This window comes from Ranitomeya imitator, chromosome 1, assembly GCF_032444005.1.
Source record: "Ranitomeya imitator isolate aRanImi1 chromosome 1, aRanImi1.pri, whole genome shotgun sequence".
Lineage (NCBI taxonomy): Eukaryota > Metazoa > Chordata > Amphibia > Anura > Dendrobatidae > Ranitomeya > Ranitomeya imitator.
Genome location: NC_091282.1, coordinates 899,354,959 through 899,378,057, shown reverse-complemented (window position 1 = coordinate 899,378,057; position 23,099 = coordinate 899,354,959). Strand labels below are relative to the sequence as shown.

Sequence of the window (23,099 nt, the reverse complement as noted above, 5' to 3'; positions counted from 1 at the left end):
ATACGGTATAGATGAAATCTGGGAACCTGTGTCCAGCAAAGCGTTGAGGGGAATTCCGTCCAGCACGATAGGGATAATGGGTCGTCCTCCGATGTACCTGTCGTGCCAGGGTGTTGGGCCTTGAAAGTTCATTCCTGCGAAGCGGCCCGCATTCCCAGGGGATTCCCGTTTAAATCACAATCTCGTGCAAAGTGGCCCGGCTGCTGGCAACGGCGGCAAATGGGCTGTCCATCCGGTTGGTAGCGGTCGCGGGGTCGTCCTCTCCATGTCGGGTATCTCCGGGGTCTCATCCATGGAACATCCTCTCTACAGTTTGCCAACTCCATCTTGTGTCCTCTCATCTCCTGCATGGTTTTAGCCATTGAAGCAACAACATCAGCTAAAGAGTCAAGCTTTTGTTGAAGAGCCTCATTAGTACTGGGCCCCAGGGGCTTAGCAATGGCCCCAGACATAGCTGATGTCACTGGCACTCCCTGTTGTTGAGGTGCCTCTGCCATGGGTTGCGCAGGATCCTGATCCCGAGGTGCCTCTGCCAGCTGGAGACGTATAGCGCTCTCCTTTAATTGGGCAAATGTCAATTCAGGGTTCTTAAAAACAAGCATGCTCACATGCCCCCGGTGAGAAGGGGTGTAGAGTCCCTCAATAAATTGATCTCTTAGTAGTTTATCCGCTCCGGTGTTAAAAATGGGTTCAGCCAGTGTAAGTGATTTTAAGGGCTTCCTGCAGGTTTAAGGCAAAGTCTCTCACGCCCTCATTAGCTTTTTGTTTGCAATTAAAGAATCGTATTTTAGCTTTGCTGCTGGCCGTGGTTTCAAATGTAGCTTTTAATCCAGCAAATATGCGTTCAACAGTGCCTTTTAGATCAGCTGCCCATGCTGTGACTTCTCGCTTAGCATGGCCACTTAACTGCATCATCAGGAGACTAACACGCTGAACTTCACCCACAGGGAACATGTCAAAATGGGCCAGCATCTTTTCTCTGAAATCGTCAAGGGTATTAGGCTCACCTTCATACATTGGAAGCCATGGGCCACCCGGGGTATATGGCATCAGCACCGGCATGATGGGCGCCACTCCTTGCACCGCTGCACTACCGGACTCTCTATTGACACTCTGTCTTTCAGCTGCATTAGCGTTGCCGGGTGCTGCGGCGTCTCCGTGCTGCGACATACTGTGCCCCCTTAGTTAATCCGGACCCTTCCGGTCCTCCGCTTCCGTCGGGATAGTGTAGATTCGTTCCGCTGTGCAGCAGGATCGATTTTCCCCTTGCTCTGATGTCAGAGCGCTCAGCTTGGTGCCGCCCACAATGACACGCCCCCTGCTGCTCCCGCCCGCCGCGCTCTCAGTAATGGCAGATTCTGAAGTTTTTCAGTTAGACTGGGGCTCAGGTAATGGCGTAGCTCAATTAACAGTCTCGTGCCTAACGGTTATGAAGTGATTACCTCAGGGGATGGCGGCCATCTTTACTCCATTATAACCAATGGGGAAAAGTCACTTTCAATAGTTTTCAATGGGGAATGGATTTTTCTTTAATAAAGTCAATTTTCAAGATTTTTCATCCCAGTTTTCACAGTTTTGGGCTCCAATCACGGCACACAATACCCGGTATACGGGCTGGTTAGATCCTGTTCGTGACGCCAATTGTGACGCCCAGGAGACCGGGATACCCAGCACCGGACCAATGGGGTCTGTCTCTTGAGGGGGATGTCACGGGTGGCTTGACCCGGTGCTGTGGCCTCAGGCAATGCACAGTGTAAGGGGTATCATGAGGGGACAGGCACTTACTTGATCAGCAGCAGGTTCTCCCAGCGGTGACGATCCCGATCCTGGATAGATGGCTATTGTCCAAATGAAAGACTGAGGCACTGAAACGTTTAACCAGTTTACTTTAACATAAAAGGATTTACAACCAGTCCTGTCACCGGAGTCTGTATGGGAACTCTGAGTTACTTTGACCCTGCCGGGGTCTTCGCCTCTTATTGTGCGCAATTTCTGTGTGGCCCTGCTGCTGTATGTGAACTGGCTGCCGGCCCAATCTGTCCCCTCCGGGTCCTGGTTCGACGGGCAACCCGAGTCCTTTTATCGGTTTACCCCCTCTGGGAGTACCGCTGAACTCTGTGTCTGTTGCTGCGTCCGGCCCTAGTGAAGCTGATATCACCTCACGTTTTTCCGGTTGCTATATTATATATAATGAATACAGCCACGGATCCGGTATCCGTCTTTGCGCCTGTTCTGGGTAGTGATTAATGCTACCCGGTTCTCACAATGTCCTTTTTCTCTATCCCTCTTCTCCTCAGGCCGGTGATTTAGGCCTGGTAACAGTCACAGGGCTGTTAGAGATTCAACTGTATGACCTCTCACTTTCAGCTCCTTAGCCCAACTGCCAGTTCTTCTCTCAGACCAGAATGGATCAAGGGGAGTCTCTGGAGCTCCCCCTTCTGGCCGGAGGTGGTAGTGCAGTCTTGCTATTTTAGTATTTGCATTTACTGTCAGTAACTATTTTTGTGGCAAATACCCCTAGGGGTGCCACATATGTCACACAAAATAGTTAATAAATAACATTTCCCGCATGTTTACTTTACGTCAGCACATTTTTGGAAACATAATTTTTTTTTTGTTAGGAAGCTATAAGGGTTAAAAATTGACCAGCGATTTCTAATTTTTCCAACAAAATTTACAAAAATATTTTTTTAGGAACCACCTCGCATTTGAAATGAGTTTGTGGGGTCAATAGAAAAATACCCAAAAGTGACACCATTCTAAAAATTGCACCCCTCATGGTGCTCAAAACCACATTCAAGAAGTTTATTAACTCTTCAGGTGCTTCATGAGAACTAGAGCAATGTGGAAAGAAGAAATTAACATTTCACATCTTTCACAAAAAGATTTATTTTAGACCCAAACCTTTTTTATTTTTACAAGGGTAACGAGAGAAAATGGACCACAAAATTTGTTGTGCAATTTCACCGTAACGTCAATACCCTGTATGTGGGGGGAAAGCCACTGTTTGGCTTGGCTCAGAAGGGAGAGAGCATTGTTTGACTTTTTGAACCCAAAATTGGCTGGAATCAATGTCGGGCGCCATGTCTCGTTTGGAGACCCCCCCAATTTTAACTCCAACACTAACACAATCCTACCCCTGACCCCAATCCCAGCCCTAACCCTTATCCCAACTCTAACCATAACCATATCCCTGAAACAACCGTAGCCCCCACACCACAACCGTAGCCTCCACACCACAACTGTAACCCCCACAACCGTAGCCCCCACACCACGACCGTAGCCCTCACACTATGACTGTAGCCCTCACACTACGACCGTAGCCCTCACACTACGACCGTAGCCCTCACACTACGACCGTAGCCCTCACACTACGACCGTAGCCCTCACACTACGACCGTAGCCCTCACACTATGACCGTAGCCCTCACACTACGACCGTAGCCCTCACACTACGACCGTAGCCCTCACACTACGACCGTAGCCCTCACACTACGACCGTAGCCCTCACACTACGACCGTAGCCCTCACACTGCGACCGTAGCCCTCACACTGCGACCGTAGCCCTCACACTGCGACCGTAGCCCTCACACTACGACCGTAGCCCTCACACTACGACCGTAGCCCTCACACTACGACCGTAGCCCTCACACTACGACCGTAGCCCTCACACTACGACCGTAGCCCTCACACTACGACCGTAGCCCTCACACTACGACCGTAGCCCTCACACTACGACCGTAGCCCTCACACTACGACCGTAGCCCTCACACTACGACCGTAGCCCTCACACTACGACCGCAGCCTTCACACTACGACCGTAGCCCTCACACTACGACCGTAGCCCTCTCACTACGACCGTAGCCCTCTCACTATGGCCGTAGCCCTCACAACACGACCGTAGCCCTCACACCACGACCGTAGCCCCAACACAACCCTAACCCCACCCCTACCCCCAACCATAACGCTAACCTTAGCCCCAACCCTAACCCTAATGGAAAAATGGAAATAAATACTTTTTTTTTTTTTACCGAACTAAGGGGGTGATAAAGGGGGGTTTGACTTACTATTTTTTTTTATTTTGATCACCGTGATAAGGTCTATAACAGTGATCATCACAGTTATCAAAGTTAAACAATAGGAAAAATCTCCTATTGGTGCTGGCCGGAAGATCTCAGCGGGCGCTCTGCGCATGCTGCCACATGGTAAAATCAAAGTGATGAGGGGCTGGAAATTCCAGCAAGACAATGATCTTGCTAAGCACACATCCAATTTAGTCAAAAATTGGCTAGCAAAGAAAATTGTTCGCCTATTGCAATGGCCAAGCCAATCACCTGATCGAGCACCTTTGGGATGAGTTAGGCTGGCGTCACATTGCGTTATGGCGGTATGTTTAACGGACTACGTTACACCGCGGCATAACGCGGTGTAACGTAGTCCGTTAACGCCGCCATAGACTACAATGGGCGTGCGCTAGCGATGTGCCGTCATTTGAGTGACTGACCCGAGACGCGGGCTGTAGTGTTTCTGGGTCCGTCACTGCTAGCGCAGATGGAGCTAGCAGATGCTCCATCTGCGCTAGCGCTGTGCAAAGTCGGCACTTGCGTTAGCGCAGTCTGTTTAACGTATGCGTTGAACGGACTGCACTAACGCAATGTGAACCGAGCCTTAGGGTATGTTTCCACATTCAGTATTTGCTGCGGATTGGATGCTGCGTACAGCCACAGCGTCCAATCTGCAGCGTCCAGATGTTACAGCATAGTGGAGGGGATTTTATGAAATCCCATCTCCACTATGCGTATAAAGACAGATGGCAGACCTGTGTATATGCTCATGCGGCGAGTCTTCATAGACCAAAGCATATCTATTTATCTTGTGGAAATACTCTGTCTCCGCAAGATAAATAGCACCGTTCTATGTATAGGATGTGGGGATTCCACACTGTTCAATCAACACATGCGGAATCACCGCGCGTACAAACGCCGGCAGGGCATTGGAAGGGGCAGGTATCTGCTGCATCCAAAGCGCTGCCATTCTGGACTGTGGAAACATAGCCTTAGGGTGGCGAGTTGGGGCTCATACCCAGAGCAATAAAGATGAATTGTTTGCAGATTTGCAAATGGAATGGTACAACATCCCTCAGGATGTCTTGAATACCCGAGTGGCTTCAATGTCTCGTCAGTGTAGAGCAGTAATTAAAGCAAGAGGTTATGCTACAAAATACTAAGTTATGGCACTGGAAATAATGAATTACTTTCTATGTTGTGATTGGTGATGAGCGAGTATACTTGTTGCTTGGGTTTTCCTGAGCACGCTCGGGTGGTCTCCGAGTATTTGACTGCTCGGAGCTTTAGTTTTCTTGCCGCTACTAGACAGCTTGATTACATGTGGGGATTCCCTAGCAACCAGGCAACCCCCACATGTACTCAGCATGGCTAATAGCTGTAAATCATTCAGCTGCAGCAAGGAAAACTAAATCCCCAAGCAGTCATAAATACTCGGAGACCACCTGAGCGTGCTCGGGAAAACTCGAGCAACGAGTATACTCACTTATCACTAGTTGTGATCAATAAATAGTATATGCAAAACTTCTGGCAGTCAGTTTTCTTTAAATAAATGACCATTACTATATTCTAAAGCATTTTGGTTAAAATTAAGGGCTTGCATGATGACAAGTTCATTCACTTTATTATTATTATTATTATTATTATTATTATTATTAATATGTTTATTATTAATGCACTTCCAATTCATCCCCAGGAAAATGGCATCACAACAACCAGACAGAAGTAATCGCACTGTAAAAAACAAACAAAAAAAAAAACAAACAAAAAAAACTTTTCGTCTCCACTGTATACGGATAAAGAATTTAGATTGCGAGCCCCAATGGGGACAGTGAGGATGATGTTGTGTAAAGCGCTTTATGGATATATTCGATTTGTTTGGACTACTGCCTAAAGTGGATCTGTCAATAGAGGGGTGCACATAATAAAAAGTTGTACAAGTACAATAATCTTAATACAAGTCACAATGGTACAGGAGGAGAGAGGATCCTGCCCGCGAGGGCTCACAATCTACAAGGGATAGGGATGGATGAGGATACAGTAGGCGAGGGTAGAGCTGGTTGTGTAGCGGTTTGGTCTATCGGTGGTTAGTGCAGGTTGTAGGCTTGTCGGAAGAGGTGGGTCTACTCTTCAGGTTCTTTCTGAATGTTTCCACGGTAGGCGAGAGTCTGATATGTTGTGGTAGAGAGTTCCAGAGTATGGGGGAAGTGCGGGAGAAATCTTGTATGCGATTGTGGGAAGAGGAGATAAGGGCGGAGTATACAACCCCTGGCAAAAATTATGGAATCATCGGCCTTGGAGGATGTTCATTCAGTTGTTTAATTTTGTAGAAAAAAGGCAGATCACAGACATGGCACATAACTAAAGTCATTGCAAATGGCAACTTCCTGGCTTTAAGAAACACTAAAGGAAATCAAGAACAAAAAATGTGGTAGTCAGTAATGGTTACTTTTTTAACCAAGCATAGGGGAAAAAATATTTAATCGCTGAATTCTGAGGAAAAAATTATGGAATCGCCCTGTAAATTTTCATACCCAAAAATAACACCTGCATTAAATTAGATCTGCTCATTAGTCTGCATCTAAAAAGGAGTGATCACACCTTGGAGGGCTGTTGCACCAAGTGGACTGACATGAATCATGGCTCCGACATGAGAGATGTCAATTGAAACAAAGGAGAGGATTATCAAACTCTTAAAAGAGGGTAAATCATCAGGCAATGTTTCAAAAGATGTTGATTGTTCACAGTCAGCTGTGTCTAAAATCTGGACCAAATACAAACAACATGGGAAGGTTGTTAAAGGCAAACATACTGGTAGACCAAGGAAGACATCAAAGCATCAAGACCAGAAACGTAAAGCAATATGTCTCCAAAACAGGAAATACACAACAAAACAAATAAGGAACAAATGGGTGGAAAATGGAGTTAACGTCTGTGACCAAACTGTAAGAAACCGCCTAAAGGAAATGGGATTTACATACAGAAAAACTAAATGAAAGCTATCATTAACACCTAAACAGAAAAAAACAAGGTTACAATGGGCTGAGGAAAATCAATTGTGGACTGTGGATGACTGAATGAAAGTCATATTCAGTGATGAATCGCGAATCTGCCCTGGGCAAGGTGATGATGCTGGAACTTTTGTTTGGTGCCGTTCCAATGAGATTTATAAAGATGACTGCCTGAAGAGAACATGAAAATTTCCACAGTCATTGATGATATGGGGCTGCATGTTAGGTAAAGGCACTGGGGAGATGGCAGTCATTACATCTTCAATAAATGCATAAGTTTATGTTGATATTTTGGACACTATTCTTATCCCATCAATTGAAAGGATGTTTGGGGATGATTAAATCATTTTTCAAGATGATAATGCATCCTGCCATAGAGCATAAACTGTGCAAACATTCATTGAAAAAAGACACATAAGGTCAATGTCATAGTCCGGATCTCAATCCAATTGAAAATCTTTGGTGGAAGTTGAAGAAAATGGTCCATGACAAGGATCCGACCTGCAAAGCTGATCTGGCAACAGCAATCAGTGAAAGTTGGAGCCAGATTGATGAAGAGCACTGTTTGACACTCATTAAGTCCGTGCCTCAGAGACTGCCAGCTGTTCTAAAAGCCAGAGGTGGTGCAACAAAATACTAGTGATGTTTCGGAATGTTTTTTTGTTTGTTTTTACGTGATTCCATAATTGTTTCCTCAGAATTGAATGATTCCATAATTTTTTCCCTATGCTTGGTTAAAAAAGTAACCATTACTGGCTACCACATTTTTCTTTTAGTGTTTCCTAATGCCAGAAAGTTGCCGTTTGAAATGACTTTAGTTTTGTGCCATGTCTGTGATCTGCTTTTTTTCTACAAAATTAAACAACTTAATGAACATCCTCCAAGGCCTGTGAGTCCATAATTTTTGCCAGGGGTTGTAGAAGGAGATCTTTTGAGGATCGGAGGTTGCGTGCAGGTAAGTTCCAAGGAGACGAGGTCACAGATGTAAGGAGGACACAGATTGGGGATGGCTTTGTATGTCATGGTTAGAGTTTTGAACTGGAGTCGTTGGGTGATGGGGAGCCAGTGCAGGGATTGACAGAGGTGGCAGGCCGGGGATTAGCGGGGGCAGATGTATTAGTCGGGCAGCAGAGGTTGCAGTAGTCCAGGTGGGAAATGATGAGTGCATGGACTAGGGGTTTCAGCAGATTCTTGGTTCAGGAATGTACTGATCCGAGAAATATTTTTGAGTTGTAGTCAGCAGGAAGTGGAAAGGACTTGGATATGTGGTTAAAAGGAGAGATCAGTGTCAAGGATTACCCCGAGGCAGCGAGCTTGTGGGACTGGAGAGAGTGAGCAGCAATTTACTTTATTGGATAGGTTCATTGGGGGGGGGGGGGGGGGGGGATTGCATGAGATGGGGGAAAAATGATGAATTCTGTTTTGTCCATGTTACGTTTTAGAGGTCTAGTGGAGAAGGATGAAATAGCGGACAGACATTGTGGGATTCTGGTTAGTAGGGAAGTGATATCTTGTCCAGAGATTTAGATCTGTGTGTCATCAGCAGTGTTTAAGATTATTGTACTTGTTTTTATTATGTATACCCCTCCTCACATGTAAAGCGCCATGGAATAAATGGCGCTATAGCAATAAATAATAATAATGATAATACTGAAAGCTGTGAGATTCTATGAGCTGTCCCAGGCCAAAGGTATAGATGGAGACGAGCAGGGGCCCTAGAACTGAACCTTGTGGGACTCCGACAGATAGGGGGCGAGGTGAGGAGGTGGTGTGTGAGTGGGAGACGCTGAATGTCCGGTCTGTTAGGTATGATGAGATCCAGGATAGGGCCAAGTCTGTGATGCCAAGAGATGAGAATGAACATTTGAATCCATCTATAGGAGGAGTGCACAACTTTTTGTGGAATAAGAGCCACGTCGTTATGTGCAACCAATATAGGGACAGCACTAAAAATTAAAGGGGTATTACCTTTTGTCCCATTTTGTGGCATATTTAGAGTATGTTCACATGTTGCGTTTTTTTTTTCTGCAGGCAAAACCTGCTCTCTTGGCAGTAGAGAAGCTGCTTACAAAAAGCATGAACACAGGTCACCAATGCAAGACATATGTGAAACCATAAAACCATTTTTGGAAAAAGGGCAATTTTTTTAATGGAAAAAGATTGAAAAAAGTGACTAATCTTAACCCTTTATCTACCAATGTCCTTTTTTTGGGACGCCTAATCTTTAGCTTCAAGCAACTAAGATTTTATCATTTTTATAATTCGGTCCAATTTTTTGTGTTGTGTTTGTAAAAATGAATGTTTTCAAAATAGAAATCATGTCATTGTCATTTTTAATTGAATGTTGGGACGCCCTTTTCTGAAAAATCCGTACTTGTAAAAATTTAGCAAATTATGTTTCTGATTCTTTAGGACCCAAATCATTAAAAATCTGTCATTAAATAAAATGAAAATTGCTAATTTGGCAAGTAATGGGTTAACAAAAAAAATTCATGAAAAAATACGCATACAAATGTAACAGCGGGGATACATGAATTTGTTGGGAATAGTTTACCTAACACATTGACTTCAGCATTGAGTTTGAAGGACGCTGTTTTCTTTCACACTTTGGTCAGCCCTTGAGTTGATCAGGTGTTGTGCAATTTTACACCTTGGTCAGCCAATGTTTACTTTGCACATATTATTATTATTATTATTTATTTATATAGCACCATTAATTCCATGGTGCTGTACATGATAAAGGGGTTACATACAGAGTTCTAGATATCGTTTACAGTAAACAGGTTTACAGTGACAGACGGGTACAGAGGGAAGAGGACCCTGTCCTTGCGGACTTCCATATGACTAATTTAACTTAATTAAACTGTACTAATCCTAAGTGCCATTCTGAGGAGAGGAGAGCAAGACATCATGGTTTAAACTTGGGAAAATCATAAAAATAACTTGGTTTCACATATTACTTTACCTGCTTTTTTTCCACTAACAGCGCAGCAAAACCTGATACCTACGTTTTTTGCTGCGATTTTGCACAAACCCAATTGCTTTCTACGGGTGAAAAAATGCTGAAAGTGCAGATTGCTGCAGTTTTCCAATTCAGTCAGCAAGAAAAAACATTGTGTGCATGGAATTTCGCTGGTACTGTAAAATGCAGCTTAAAATTTGCAGCAAAAACGCAACGTGTGAACATGGCCTTAAAGTATATACCGTAAATGTCTGATAGGTACAAATTCTACTTACCAGACTCTTACCTCCAAAAATCAACACTCTAATGGTACATTCACACTGGATTTTTTTACGAGGATTTATAAATAGATTTTGGTCCTAATTCCACATCAAAACTACGTCAGATACGGATTTTAATGGTAAAAGTTCCTATATTGTACGTAGTAATGTTTTTTTTTTTTTCACATTATTTTGAACATTTCACAGTAAAACGAACAGGAAGTTTATTCAAAGAGTACTTGAAGCATTTTTATGAGTATTTACAGTAAAATCTGCCTCTGAATCCTCATTAAAAAAACTGTGACTAGGCCGTAAAGAGGAAGAGGTCCCACATGTACATGGCTCTCTACAATAGATCTTGTTTTGTTTTTTACTTACTATCTATTGTTTCAGAACTCACATTATCCCCACTGACACTACTCTTCTGCATGTGGCTCCTCACATATAAAGCATTTTTCTGCCCTTATAGTTGGGGGCTGTGCAGCATGGTTTTGCCGGCCGCATTTAGCCCGGGACCGCAGGTTGTGCACTCCTTGTCTATAGAATGAAATGGATCATAAGTCCAAGCATACTCAGTCTTCACCGTGCATGACTGACAGCTGCAGCTTGTACTGATCAGTGTGAGATCTCAGCAAAGAGGAGACACACTGAGGAGCTGTCAATTAGTCTTAAGTGGGTAGAGAAAGAGTTAAACTTTCATAAAGAATTATTCAGGCAGCCTGACAGATTTTCAAAATAGAGACTTCATCAGGTCTATGAAATCTATGTAGTAATGTATGCAGTTTGTATTGTCAAATCTGCTGACTGATCCATTTTAAAGTACATTTGCATACAGAAGATATCCTGCAAAAGTCAATTTTATGATGATGTTTTTTTTTCCGGATTTCTGCAAGCCTTATTCTGATATATGAAATTTTTGCAACTAGTCTGCAGTGTGAATTTTTTCGGAAATTGTTATACCTAATAGACACAAGAAGGAAAACACACAGCAAGTCAGCAGGATCTAGGAGCAACATGGCAGATGTGACAACCTACATGGTGAGCTGCAGCATGTGCTACATGTTCACAGATCGACCAGAAGAAGAATTAAATTTCACCTGTCAGAAGTGTAGACTAGTGGCCCTTTTAGAAGAAAAGGTGCGGGGTCTGGAAGAAAGAATAGCAACTTTGAAACTCATCAAAGAGAATGAAGACTTTCTAGACAGAACAGAAGCATCTCTAGTGGTCACAGAAGGTGAAAAAAGTGTCAGAGAACCTCCAAAAGCAGATGAGTGGAAGCATGTGACCAAAAGAAGCAAGAAGACCATGGAGAAATCACCAACCACACAACTGAAGAACCGATATCAAATCTTTGTAGAGGATGAAGATGGCACACCTAAGGATGAAGCAATACCAGCAAGCAAAAAAGAAAAGGGCACACAGCAACAAGTGACAGCAAAAAGTACAGCCAAGAAGCAACGAAGAGTGGTGGTGGTGGGAGACTCACTACTGAGAGGCACAGAAGCAGCCATCTGCAGACCGGACATAACTGCAAGAGAAGTATGCTGCCTTCCAGGTGCGATGATCAAGGATGTGACCGATAGGATACCAAAGCTCTTCAACTCCAAGGACGTCCACCCATTTCTTCTGATACATGTTGGCACCAATGACACGGCAAGGAAGGACCTACCGACAATCTGCAAAGACTTTGAAGAGTTGGGGAAGAAAGTAAAGGAACTGGATGCACAGGTAGTTTTTTCTTCTATCCTTCCAGTAGACGGGCATGGCACCAGGAGATGGAACAGGATCCTTGATGCAAACAACTGGCTAAGACGATGGTGCAGACAACAAGGATTCGGATTCCTGGACCACGGTGTGAATTACTTGTACGATGGACTCCTCGCCAGAGACGGACTACACCTCAACAAACCTGGGAAACACACATTCGCCAGAAGACTCGCTACACTCATCAGGAGGGCGTTAAACTAGAAGAAGAGGGGACGGGAAGAAAAACATTAGACTTGAACAAAGAAGATCCAGGAAAACATACTCAGAAGGGAGGTAAGAACATTTCTAAAACAATCCACAGCGAGGAGATTGGAACAAAACAAAATCCTCTAAACTGCATGCTCGCAAACGCCAGAAGCCTGACAAACAAGATGGAAGAACTAGAAGCAGAAATATCTACAGGTAACTTTGACATAGTGGGAATAACCGAGACATGGTTAGATGAAAGCTATGACTGGGCAGGTAACTTACAGGGTTACAGTCTGTTTAGAAAGGATCGTAAAAATCAGAGAGGAGGAGGGGTTTGTCTCTATGTAAAGTCTTTTCTAAAGTCCACTTTAAGGGAGGATATTAGCGAAGGAAATGAGGATGTCGAGTCCATATGGGTCGAAATTCATGGAGGGAAAAATGGTAACAAAATTATCATTGGGGTCTGTTACAAACCCCCAAATATAACAGAAATCATGGAAAGTCTACTTCTAAAGCAGATAGATGAAGCTGCAACCCATAATGAGGTCCTGGTTATGGGGGACTTTAACTACCCTGATATTAACTGGGAAACAGAAACCTGTGAAACCCATAAAGGCAACAGGTTTCTGCTAATAACCAAGAAAAATTATCTTTCACAATTGGTGCAGAATCCAACCAGAGGAGCAGCACTTTTAGACCTAATACTATCTAATAGATCTGACAGAATAACAAATCTGCAGGTGGTCGGGCATCTAGGAAATAGCGACCACAATATTGTACAGTTTCACCTGTCTTTCACTAGGGGGACTTGTCAGGGAGTCACAAAAACACTGAACTTTAGGAAGGCAAAGTTTGACCAGCTTAGAGATGCCCTTAATCTGGTAGACTGGGACAATATCCTCAGAAATAAGAATACAGATAATAAATGGGAAATGTTTAAGAACATCCTAAATAGGCAGTGTAAGCGGTTTATACCTTGTGGGAATAAAAGGACTAGAAATAGGAAAAACCCAATGTGGCTAAACAAAGAAGTAAGACAGGCAATTAACAGTAAAAAGAAAGCATTTGCACTACTAAAGCAGGATGGCACCATTGAAGCTCTAAAAAACTATAGGGAGAAAAATACTTTATCTAAAAAACTAATTAAAGCTGCCAAAAAGGAAACAGAGAAGCACATTGCTAAGGAGAGTAAAACTAATCCCAAACTGTTCTTCAACTATATCAATAGTAAAAGAATAAAAACTGAAAATGTAGGCCCCTTAAAAAATAGTGAGGAAAGAATGGTTGTAGATGACGAGGAAAAAGCTAACATATTAAACACCTTCTTCTCCACGGTATTCACGGTGGAAAATGAAATGCTAGGTGAAATCCCAAGAAACAATGAAAACCCTATATTAAGGGTCACCAATCTAACCCAAGAAGAGGTGCGGAACCGGCTAAATAAGATTAAAATAGATAAATCTCCGGATCCGGATGGCATACACCCACGAGTACTAAGAGAACTAAGTAATGTAATAGATAAACCATTATTTCTTATTTTTAGGGACTCTATAGCGACAGGGTCTGTTCCGCAGGATTGGCGCATAGCAAATGTGGTGCCAATATTCAAAAAGGGCTCTAAAAGTGAACCTGGAAATTATAGGCCAGTAAGTCTAACCTCTCTTGTTGGTAAAATATTTGAAGGGTTTCTGAGGGATGTTATTCTGGATTATCTCAATGAGAATAACTGTTTAACTCCATATCAGCATGGGTTTATGAGAAATCGCTCCTGTCAAACCAATCTAATCAGTTTTTATGAAGAGGTAAGCTATAGGCTGGACCACGGTGAGTCATTGGACGTGGTATATCTCGATTTTTCCAAAGCGTTTGATACCGTGCCGCACAAGAGGTTGGTACACAAAATGAGAATGCTTGGTCTGGGGGAAAATGTGTGTAAATGGGTTAGTAACTGGCTTAGTGATAGAAAGCAGAGGGTGGTTATAAATGGTATAGTCTCTAACTGGGTCGCTGTGACCAGTGGGGTACCGCAGGGGTCGGTATTGGGACCTGTTCTCTTCAACATATTCATTAATGATCTGGTAGAAGGTTTACACAGTAAAATATCGATATTTGCAGATGATACAAAACTATGTAAAGCAGTTAATACAAGAGAAGATAGTATTCTGCTACAGATGGATCTGGATAAGTTGGAAACTTGGGCTGAAAGGTGGCAGATGAGGTTTAACAATGATAAATGTAAGGTTATACACATGGGAAGAAGGAATCAATGTCACCATTACACACTGAATGGGAAACCACTGGGTAAATCTGACAGGGAGAAGGACTTGGGGATCCTAGTTAATGATAAACTTACCTGGAGCAGCCAGTGCCAGGCAGCAGCTGCCAAGGCAAACAGGATCATGGGGTGCATTAAAAGAGGTCTGGATGCACATGATGAGAGCATTATACTGCCTCTGTACAAATCCCTAGTTAGACCGCACATGGAGTACTGTGTCCAGTTTTGGGCACCGGTGCTCAGGAAGGATATAATGGAACTAGAGAGAGTACAAAGGAGGGCAACAAAATTAATAAAGGGGATGGGAGAACTACAATACCCAGATAGATTAGCGAAATTAGGATTATTTAGTCTAGAAAAAAGACGACTGAGGGGCGATCTAATAACCATGTATAAGTATATAAGGGGACCATACAAATATCTCGCTGAGGATCTGTTTATACCAAGGAAGGTGACGGGCACAAGGGGGCATTCTTTGCGTCTGGAGGAGAGAAGGTTTTTCCACCAACATAGAAGAGGATTCTTTACTGTTAGGGCAGTGAGAATCTGGAATTGCTTGCCTGAGGAGGTGGTGATGGCGAACTCAGTCGAGGGGTTCAAGAGAGGCCTGGATGTCTTCCTGGAGCAGAACAATATTGTATCATACAATTAGGTTCTGTAGAAGGACGTAGATCTGGGGATTTATTATGATGGAATATAGGCTGAACTGGATGGACAAATGTCTTTTTTCGGCCTTACTAACTATGTTACTATGTTACTATGTTACATTTCGGGAGTCCTAGCCTGTCCTGGTCGGCATTCGTTGAATGTCTAGTTTAGTAAATGTTACTTTTCAGGAAGTAAGTGTTTATCCTCCTCTGGAATAAGTTGACTACGGGGTCTTACCAGTCGGGGGGGCACACTTTTTTGAATGCTGGTTATGCCTAGGTGTCAGTTTATTGATGCATTTCCAGGATGAATAACAGAGGAATGGCAAAACACAGCGGTGTATGAATTGCTAGCTTGATGCAAAATACACATATCTCCAAGACGTGTCCGGAGTGCTGACAGATTAATCTTTAATATGACTTTTCCATGCTTCCTCCATAAAGAACCATGCAGTTTTGAGAAATGGTGACATTTTTGTGCGTACAGGACAGCCCGGAAGAGGAAATGGGGCGGCGCTACTTCTTGATAACCTTCTTTTCAGACTTGTACGCACAACGGTGGCTGAAGACACCCGCATGTTTGTCTCCTCTATGTACATCTGTCCTTTGCACTGTGACACTTCTGTGTAATCCTGTTCTTCACTCACTATACGACTAACACAACTTTTTGGCTTGTCTTTCTAACTTTTCTCTATCCTGCTCATACCTATCACATCTGTAGTCGGGCAGAACAGATCCCGCCTTGCTTGACAAACGAGACTACTCTCCCTTCGCCCTGGGGCACTCCTGCTCTATCCAGAAAAAGGTACTGATGCATCCATTTGGAGGCTTTTAATAATATTTCAGCTTTTGTTAAAGTGTTTGTTCGAATATGGGTATTGTTTTCACATTATTACTTGTGGTATTGAAAGTGTTGAGCTTAGTACAACACAATGACCGTTAAAGGGAATTTGTTACCAGGTTTTTGTGTCCTCATCTGAGAGCAGCATTATGTTGTAGCAAAGACCCCACCTGTTGTGAATTCTGTGATCAAGCTCCCTCCTGTGGTCACGAGTGGTACTGCGGCTTCTGAGTTTCCTTCCTCAGGTGATGAGGTTAAGTCGTTAGGTGCTGCTCTATTTAACTCCACCTAGTGCTTTGATCCTGGCCTCCAGTCAATGTTCTAGTATTGGTCTTGCTTCCTCCTGGATCGATCCTGTGGCCTGTCTGCTCAGCATAAGCGAAGTTCTGCTTGTGTTACTTTTGTTGCTATATTTTCTGTCCAGCTTGCTTTTTTGGTTTTGCTTGCTTGCTGGAAGCTCTGAGACGCAGAGGGAGCACCTCCGTACCGTTAGTCGGTGCGGAGGGTCTTTTTGCCCCTCTGCGTGGTTGTTTGTAGGTTTTTGTGTTGACCGCAAAGCTATCTTTCCTATCCTCGGTCTATTCAGTAAGTTGGGCCTCACTTTGCTAAATCTATTTCATCTCTGTGTTTGTATTTTCATCTTTACTCACAGTCATTATATGTGGGGGGCTGCCTTTTCCTTTGGGGAATTTCTCTGAGGCAAGGTAGGCTTATTTTTCTATCTTCAGGCTAGCTAGTTTCTCAGGCTGTGCCGAGTTGCATAGGGAGCGTTAGGCGCAATCCACGGCTACCTCTAGTGTGGTTTGATAGGTTTAGGGATTGCGGTCAGCAGAGTTCCCACGTCTCAGAGCTCGTCCTATGTTTTGTGGTTTTTGTCAGGTCACTTGTGTGCTCTGAACTTCTAGGTCCATTGTGGTTCTGAATTACCTATTCATAACACCCACCCACACCACTGATTGGCTGCTTTCTGTCTATGCACAGTGTACACAGAAAGTGACCAATCAGTGGTGTGGTGGGGTTATACAGAGCTCATGAATAGGGAGCAGGTTTACTAGTTCTCTAATGAGATCATCACCGTTTCATCAAACCACAGCAAGCAGCCCAGTAAGTGACACATCGCTGGAATCAGGGTCTATGTCTCTACATTATGCTGCTCTCAGACTAGATGGGAAAAAAAATGATGACAGATTCCCTTTGAAGTTAAAACCTTTATATCTTCCCTTTAGTGAATTCTTGTATCTTTCTCGTTCTTAGTGGGTTGTGGTTCATTAACATCCTACCTTTGTTGCAAAGGACAGCGGCTATTATAATAGCTGTGACTTTGGGGAAATTTTAGATTTTTCCCGATGCGCTCAGTTTGTTGGGTTTGTGCTGATAAATAGTGATGAGCGAGTGTACTTGTTGCTTGGGTGATCTCCGAGTATTTGTAAGTGCTTGGAGATTTAGTTTTCATCCCCGCAGCTGAATGATTTACAGCTACTAGCCAGCCTGAGTACATGTGGGGGTTGCCTGGTTGCTAGGGAATCCCCACATGTAATCAAGCTGTCTAGTAGCTGCAAATCATGCAGCTGCCACAAGGAAAACTAAATTTCCGAGCAGTAACAAATACTCGGAGGACCCCCGAGCAACGAGTATACTCGCTCATCCCTACTGATAAACAGAAGCCAATCTGAACAAACAGAGCTTCAGTGTGTAAAAAAAAAAAAAAAAAAAACGGGAGAAAGAACAAGATCTGGATACACTTGCATTGTATAGTTGCCAAACACTGGTACATGTTGATTGTCGCTAATGACTGAGAAAGCCCTTGAAAGCTAACTTTTAAGTGTTAAAAACTGTCGGCAGACTTCTGTTAATCATAGGGGTCTATGACCAGCACATGGTAGCACACAATCCTCAGGGGGGTTAGTCGGTCTTAAGCTACAAGTCTGCAGTCACACTATGCTGACTGCAGACTTATGATTCTCTACATTGCCTGCTGTGAGAATTCTCCGGTGCTGGTGATTTGCATACATGCGGTCACATGCCGACTAGTTGGGCGTGACATCGCTCAATGCAAATGTGTTGGGTGAGGCCAGAAACAGTCTAGTTGGATTGTGGCCGAAAATATTCAGATCGAATACTTGCTATCAATTACCACCCGCTTAAGCACTGGAGAATCTTCACAGTGTGCAGTGCGCGCAATATAAGGAATCAAGTCTGCAGTCACATAGAGTGCCAGACTTATAGCTTAAGACCAGACTACCATTTTAAGCCTCACCCTTCCTAGAAATGCCCTGGAACCCCAACTTTTGGGCAGGGTATACATAAACTCTGTCCACCTTCCGACTTTAGGAGCTTTTTGACAAAAAATAGTGGTCACCCTAATCAAAAGAAGCTGCCAAATAGCCAATGCCTAGGACTTCTGCAAAGGTGTATTATGTCTCGGTGATCGGATACAGCACCGATAGCAGAGAATTGTATTTGGCTCCATCGTACACAGTTTGATAATTAATATTTCTTTGCGCTATGCATTAGGGAGGCGTCTTACAGGGTCCGAGCGCTCTATGTATAGTCATACAGATCCTATATACACCGGTGTGCCACGTGCGTGATCCCATGAGCACATACTATGGAAACGCACTCCTCTTCATCCAGTGCTTCTGCCTACTGCTGCCATCTACTTTACATTTACTCTTTGTTTTGGTCTCCGTCTCTGAATGTTTCGACATGTTTTTAATTATACCGCTCTAATTTTTTCCTTCCTGAAAAACTGAAATTCTCCGCTATTAATGTGTTTTGTTACTCCTTTTTTGCTTTACAACGCCTCATTAAAATTCTCCTAAATGCCTAGAGAAAGGGGAAAACACCGATTCAAAGACGGTGGTGAATAATGCAGCAGATTTTCATTCAATTAAATATTTAGGCTGCTTTTATTTTTAGAAGGACCGTATTTTCTATGGGATGGCGGACTCAAACATGCGAGGGTTTATGTTATTAAGGCTGCCGGATGAAGCTTTTTACTGGGTAATGTTAGCGTGGGGTTATTTTCATATTGGTTTAAAAAAATGTAGGGTTAACAGGGTTTTTGCTTTACAGTGTTTTTTTTTATTCTTAAAAGGACGGGATAAGGAGGCTGAGGTTTTGTGTGGTCAATGAAAAGCTAACAACTTTGGCTCAGGAAACCCTTTAAAAAAAATTCTGAAGATTTGGGACCCCACAATGTTGTATGCTTAACCCTTTCCATACCCAACCCCGCTTAATAAGTACAGGTGCTTCTCCCAAAATTAGAATATCATCAAAAAGTTAATTAATTTCAGTTCTTCAATACAAAAAGTGAAACTCGTATATTATATAGTCATTACAAACAGAGTGATCTATTTCACATGTTTATTTCTGTTAATGTTGATGATTATGGCTTATAGCCAATGGCGTTGTCTATTGGTAATGAGTTGCTTGACGCAAAGAATGCGACACTTGTAGCCCATGTCCTGGATATGTCTATGTGTGGTGGCTCTTGAAGCAATGACGCCAGCAGCAGTCAACTCCTTGTGAATCTCCCCTGGATTATTGAATGGCCTTTTGTTAACAATCCTTTCAAGGCTGCAGTTATCTCGGTTGCTTGTGCACCTTTTTCTACTACACTTTATCCTTCCACTCAACTTCCCAATCAATATGCTTGGCTACAGCACTCTGTAAACAGCCAGCTTCCTTAGCAATGACCTTTTGTGGCTTACCCTCCTTGTGGAGTGTGTCAATGACTGCCTTCTGGACATCTGTCAAGTCAGCAGTCTTCCCCATGATTGTGGAGCCTACTGAAACAGACTAAGGGACCTTTCTAAACACTTAGGAAGCCTTGCAGGTGTTTTTTGTTAATTATTCTAATTTACTGAGATAATGACTTTTTTTCTTTGGCTGTAAGCCATAATCATCAACATTAACAGAAATAAACACTTGAAATAGATCACTCTGTTTGTAATGACGCTATATAATATACGAGTTTCATATGAGCCCCACTTTCATCCAGGTTGTTTGGTTGCCTTTCCACATCAATGTTATGGACACAATGGCCTCTTTCCGTCAGTGACACCCAGGGACCAAACATTCCCTAATATTATGCCCTGTTCCCTTACACCCACTGGTCATCTGACTAACTGCTTATCTGACAATTTCCATGGCCACTTATAATTGCTATTACTTCACTTGGCTCTGATTTGTATCTTCAGGGTTTTTTAAGCATCCTGTAAACACAATAAAAACAAATATACTAAAAAATACGTAACGGGTGCAACAACAACAAAAACTAACCTCTCCGTTCTACCAGTTGGTATAGACTTTCTAGGGACCCATCAATAATGATGATTGTTACAATGTTAAAAGAAGAATTGACCTCCGTGATGGAGATGTCACTTTTTGTAAATCGATCATGTCTGCACTAGTGTGAAGCGAACGTGTTAAGGCGTTATCTGAGCATGCTCGGGTTCTAGTAGAGTGACGTGCTTGAATAATATGTTTTAATTCCGGCGGTTGTATATCTTGCAGCTGTTCGGCAGTCGCAATCACATGCAGGGATTGCCTAACAAACCCTGCATATGCGTTGCGACCATCGAACAGCTGCGGGGTCTCAAACATATTATTCGAGCACACCGAAGTCACTCAGTTCGCTCCCGAGCATGCTCAGATAACACCATATCCAAACACGTTCCCTCATCAGCAGTCTGCACCCTTTGGTTGGAGGCTCGTATTCATCTTTGTCACACTTTCCGCAGTCTGCATACCATAAGCACTTTTGTTTAGATTGATCTTATTCTTCTTTTCTTTGCAGACATGTCTACCATACAGTGTCCACATCTTCCCTGATGCCTCCAAAAAACATCGGTGATCTCAAATCTCATGGAGGACCAGCATCCTTTCCAAACTCAGATGCCGTGATCATACACCCGGGTGCCATGCTTTCTATGCTTGATCTTTTAGCAGCAGTGGATTCAGATTCCCAACCTGAAGTACGTGTCTCCAGCGTTCAGACTAGCATGTTATATTCCAAAGAAACTTAGCCATAATCATTTTTTTAACAACAGTTTCATAAAAAGCCCTTAAAGGTAAGGGTTTAACACCAAAAAATATTTTTATACATACATATAGCACTTGCAAAGATCGGTCCAGCCATACCTTTAATTAGCCAATCCGTTGCTCCGTTACTGAGAAATCTGTGTTTGAATCAATATGCAAATGAGTCTGAAGAGCTTTGGACAATAAAAGCTCTTCTCAAGCCTCGGTCACTGCAGCTCTGTTTCCCGCCCAGTGCTGACTTCTGCATGTCGGACAGCCTCTATGCTCTGTGACTTTAAGCAAACGAGCGGTCAGTACAGCGTGAGACTCTGTGACTGCAGACTTGTGACTGCTCACAGCGCGCAGTATGTGCGCTATCAGGATTCTCTAGTGCCGGCGTGTGGCGTGACTGCAAGTGTGCTATTTGCGTACATGCGGTCATGTGCCAACTAGACGAGTGCAGCCGCACTCAATACTAGTGAATTGAATGAGGCCGGACACGTCTAGTCGAAATGTGGCAGGAACTAGGAATATTGCATACGTGAGGTCAAATGACCACCCACTGCTGGCACTGTGCGCGGTTTGAGGATTCACAAGTCTGTGGCCACGTAGTGTCTGTCTGCAAACTTCAGCCCTATAAGCTGGCCAACCCCTTTAAGTTCATAAGCCTCTCCTGTCCCAATAGCAACATAGTCTGTGCTCTGGCCTTAAAAGTAGTAAATCCCCATCTGCAAGAATCTCCACACATAGCTTCCCCATTAACAGTAATGTGACTAGTGATGGGGATCTATAGAAAATGTCTTTATCAAGATTGAACAGAGCCACAAAGAAAATGGTGTCATGAGGACATCTGAGTAATCCAACCTCACCATTCATACCAATAACCTAAAACTGGTAATCTACTACAAACTCATTTAATTAGTTCTAGACATACTAGTTTTCTGGGAGAACGATAAGTCATTAATAGCCAGTTGGTCCAGCGCTTTCCAATGACTGAGATATGAAGTGCAGTGCTTGGCCTTGGCCACCTAGCAATGTACGCAGTTGTAGTGTTCCCCTCAGGCCATGGCTTGCATAAGGCCACTACCGGAACATATTGCATATCTGGGGGGTGCTGGTTGTCTGACCCCCACCAATCTCATATAGATGACCTATTCCACAGATAGATCAATAGCTTACCCCCAAACAACCCTTTATTTACAGATCGATATAACCAAATCATTATAATGCCTGTATAAAGGGAATGGTGTCTACAGCTTCATGTTGGGAGATAGGTGTGTGATGTCAGCATGGACCACACAGAAGTAAAGGCAGAAATATCCAACGTCATTAACATGACTCATTTCATTTTGGGCTTGGTAAGTCCATTATACATTGTGGTATTGATTGCATTTCTTCTTGTGCAGCATGCCTTGGATCTCCAGTTGGCCATTGCAAACATCTTGCAGTCATTGGTACATACAGAGCGGAACCAGCAGGTCATGTGTGAAGGAGGGCTGCATGCCCGGTTATTACACCGATGCAGCGCTGCCCTGGCCGATGAGGACCATGCATTACACCCTCCACTTCAGCGCATGTTTGAGAGGTTGGCTTCCCAAGCACTGGAGCCCATGGTGTTGAGGTATGTACTCCAGTTAAATGTACTACTAAATAACATAAGGCAATTCCTTAAAAGGCACCTGTTGCCTACAAAAATCGCAATTTACCGGCAGTTATAGGGATAATCTGCAGGTAAATAGCTTTTAAATCATACCTGGCAGGCTTATTGGCAACGTAGCTACAGGGAGAAAATGGAGTTATATTCTCCCTGCAGGCGCTCCTTTCCAGTCACCGGGGCGGGGTAGAAATTTGTATCAGTCACCACTCTCTATACAGTGAGCGTGGTGTAATCACTTCCCAACACTTTGACTGACAGCCTGCTGTACATGTGTCTGTGTGCTGTGCGTATGTGTGCACTGGGCGTATTTGTGCGCTTTGCGTGTGTGCGCGCTGTGCATGTGTACGCTGTGCATATGTGTGTGTATGTGTGTGTTGTGCGTGTGTGTGCTGTGTGTTTGAG

At 43.5% G+C, this 23,099-nt stretch overlaps 1 protein-coding gene across 6 annotated transcripts in view; it reads left to right on the top strand.

Moving 5' to 3' along the window:
* The window catches only part of WDFY3 (WD repeat and FYVE domain containing 3), a 382,468-nt gene that overhangs the window by 212,514 nt on the left and 146,855 nt on the right, over positions 1-23,099 (top strand). For 5 of the 6 annotated variants that reach the window (XM_069743265.1, XM_069743271.1, XM_069743264.1 and 2 more), the window contains exons 15-17: positions 15,896-15,979; positions 20,817-20,994; positions 22,447-22,661. In XM_069743265.1, the coding sequence (XP_069599366.1) occupies positions 15,896-15,979; positions 20,817-20,994; positions 22,447-22,661 (477 nt within the window). The remainder of the gene's footprint in view (positions 1-15,895; positions 15,980-20,816; positions 20,995-22,446; positions 22,662-23,099) is intronic. The other variant, XM_069743279.1, reaches the window with a different exon arrangement.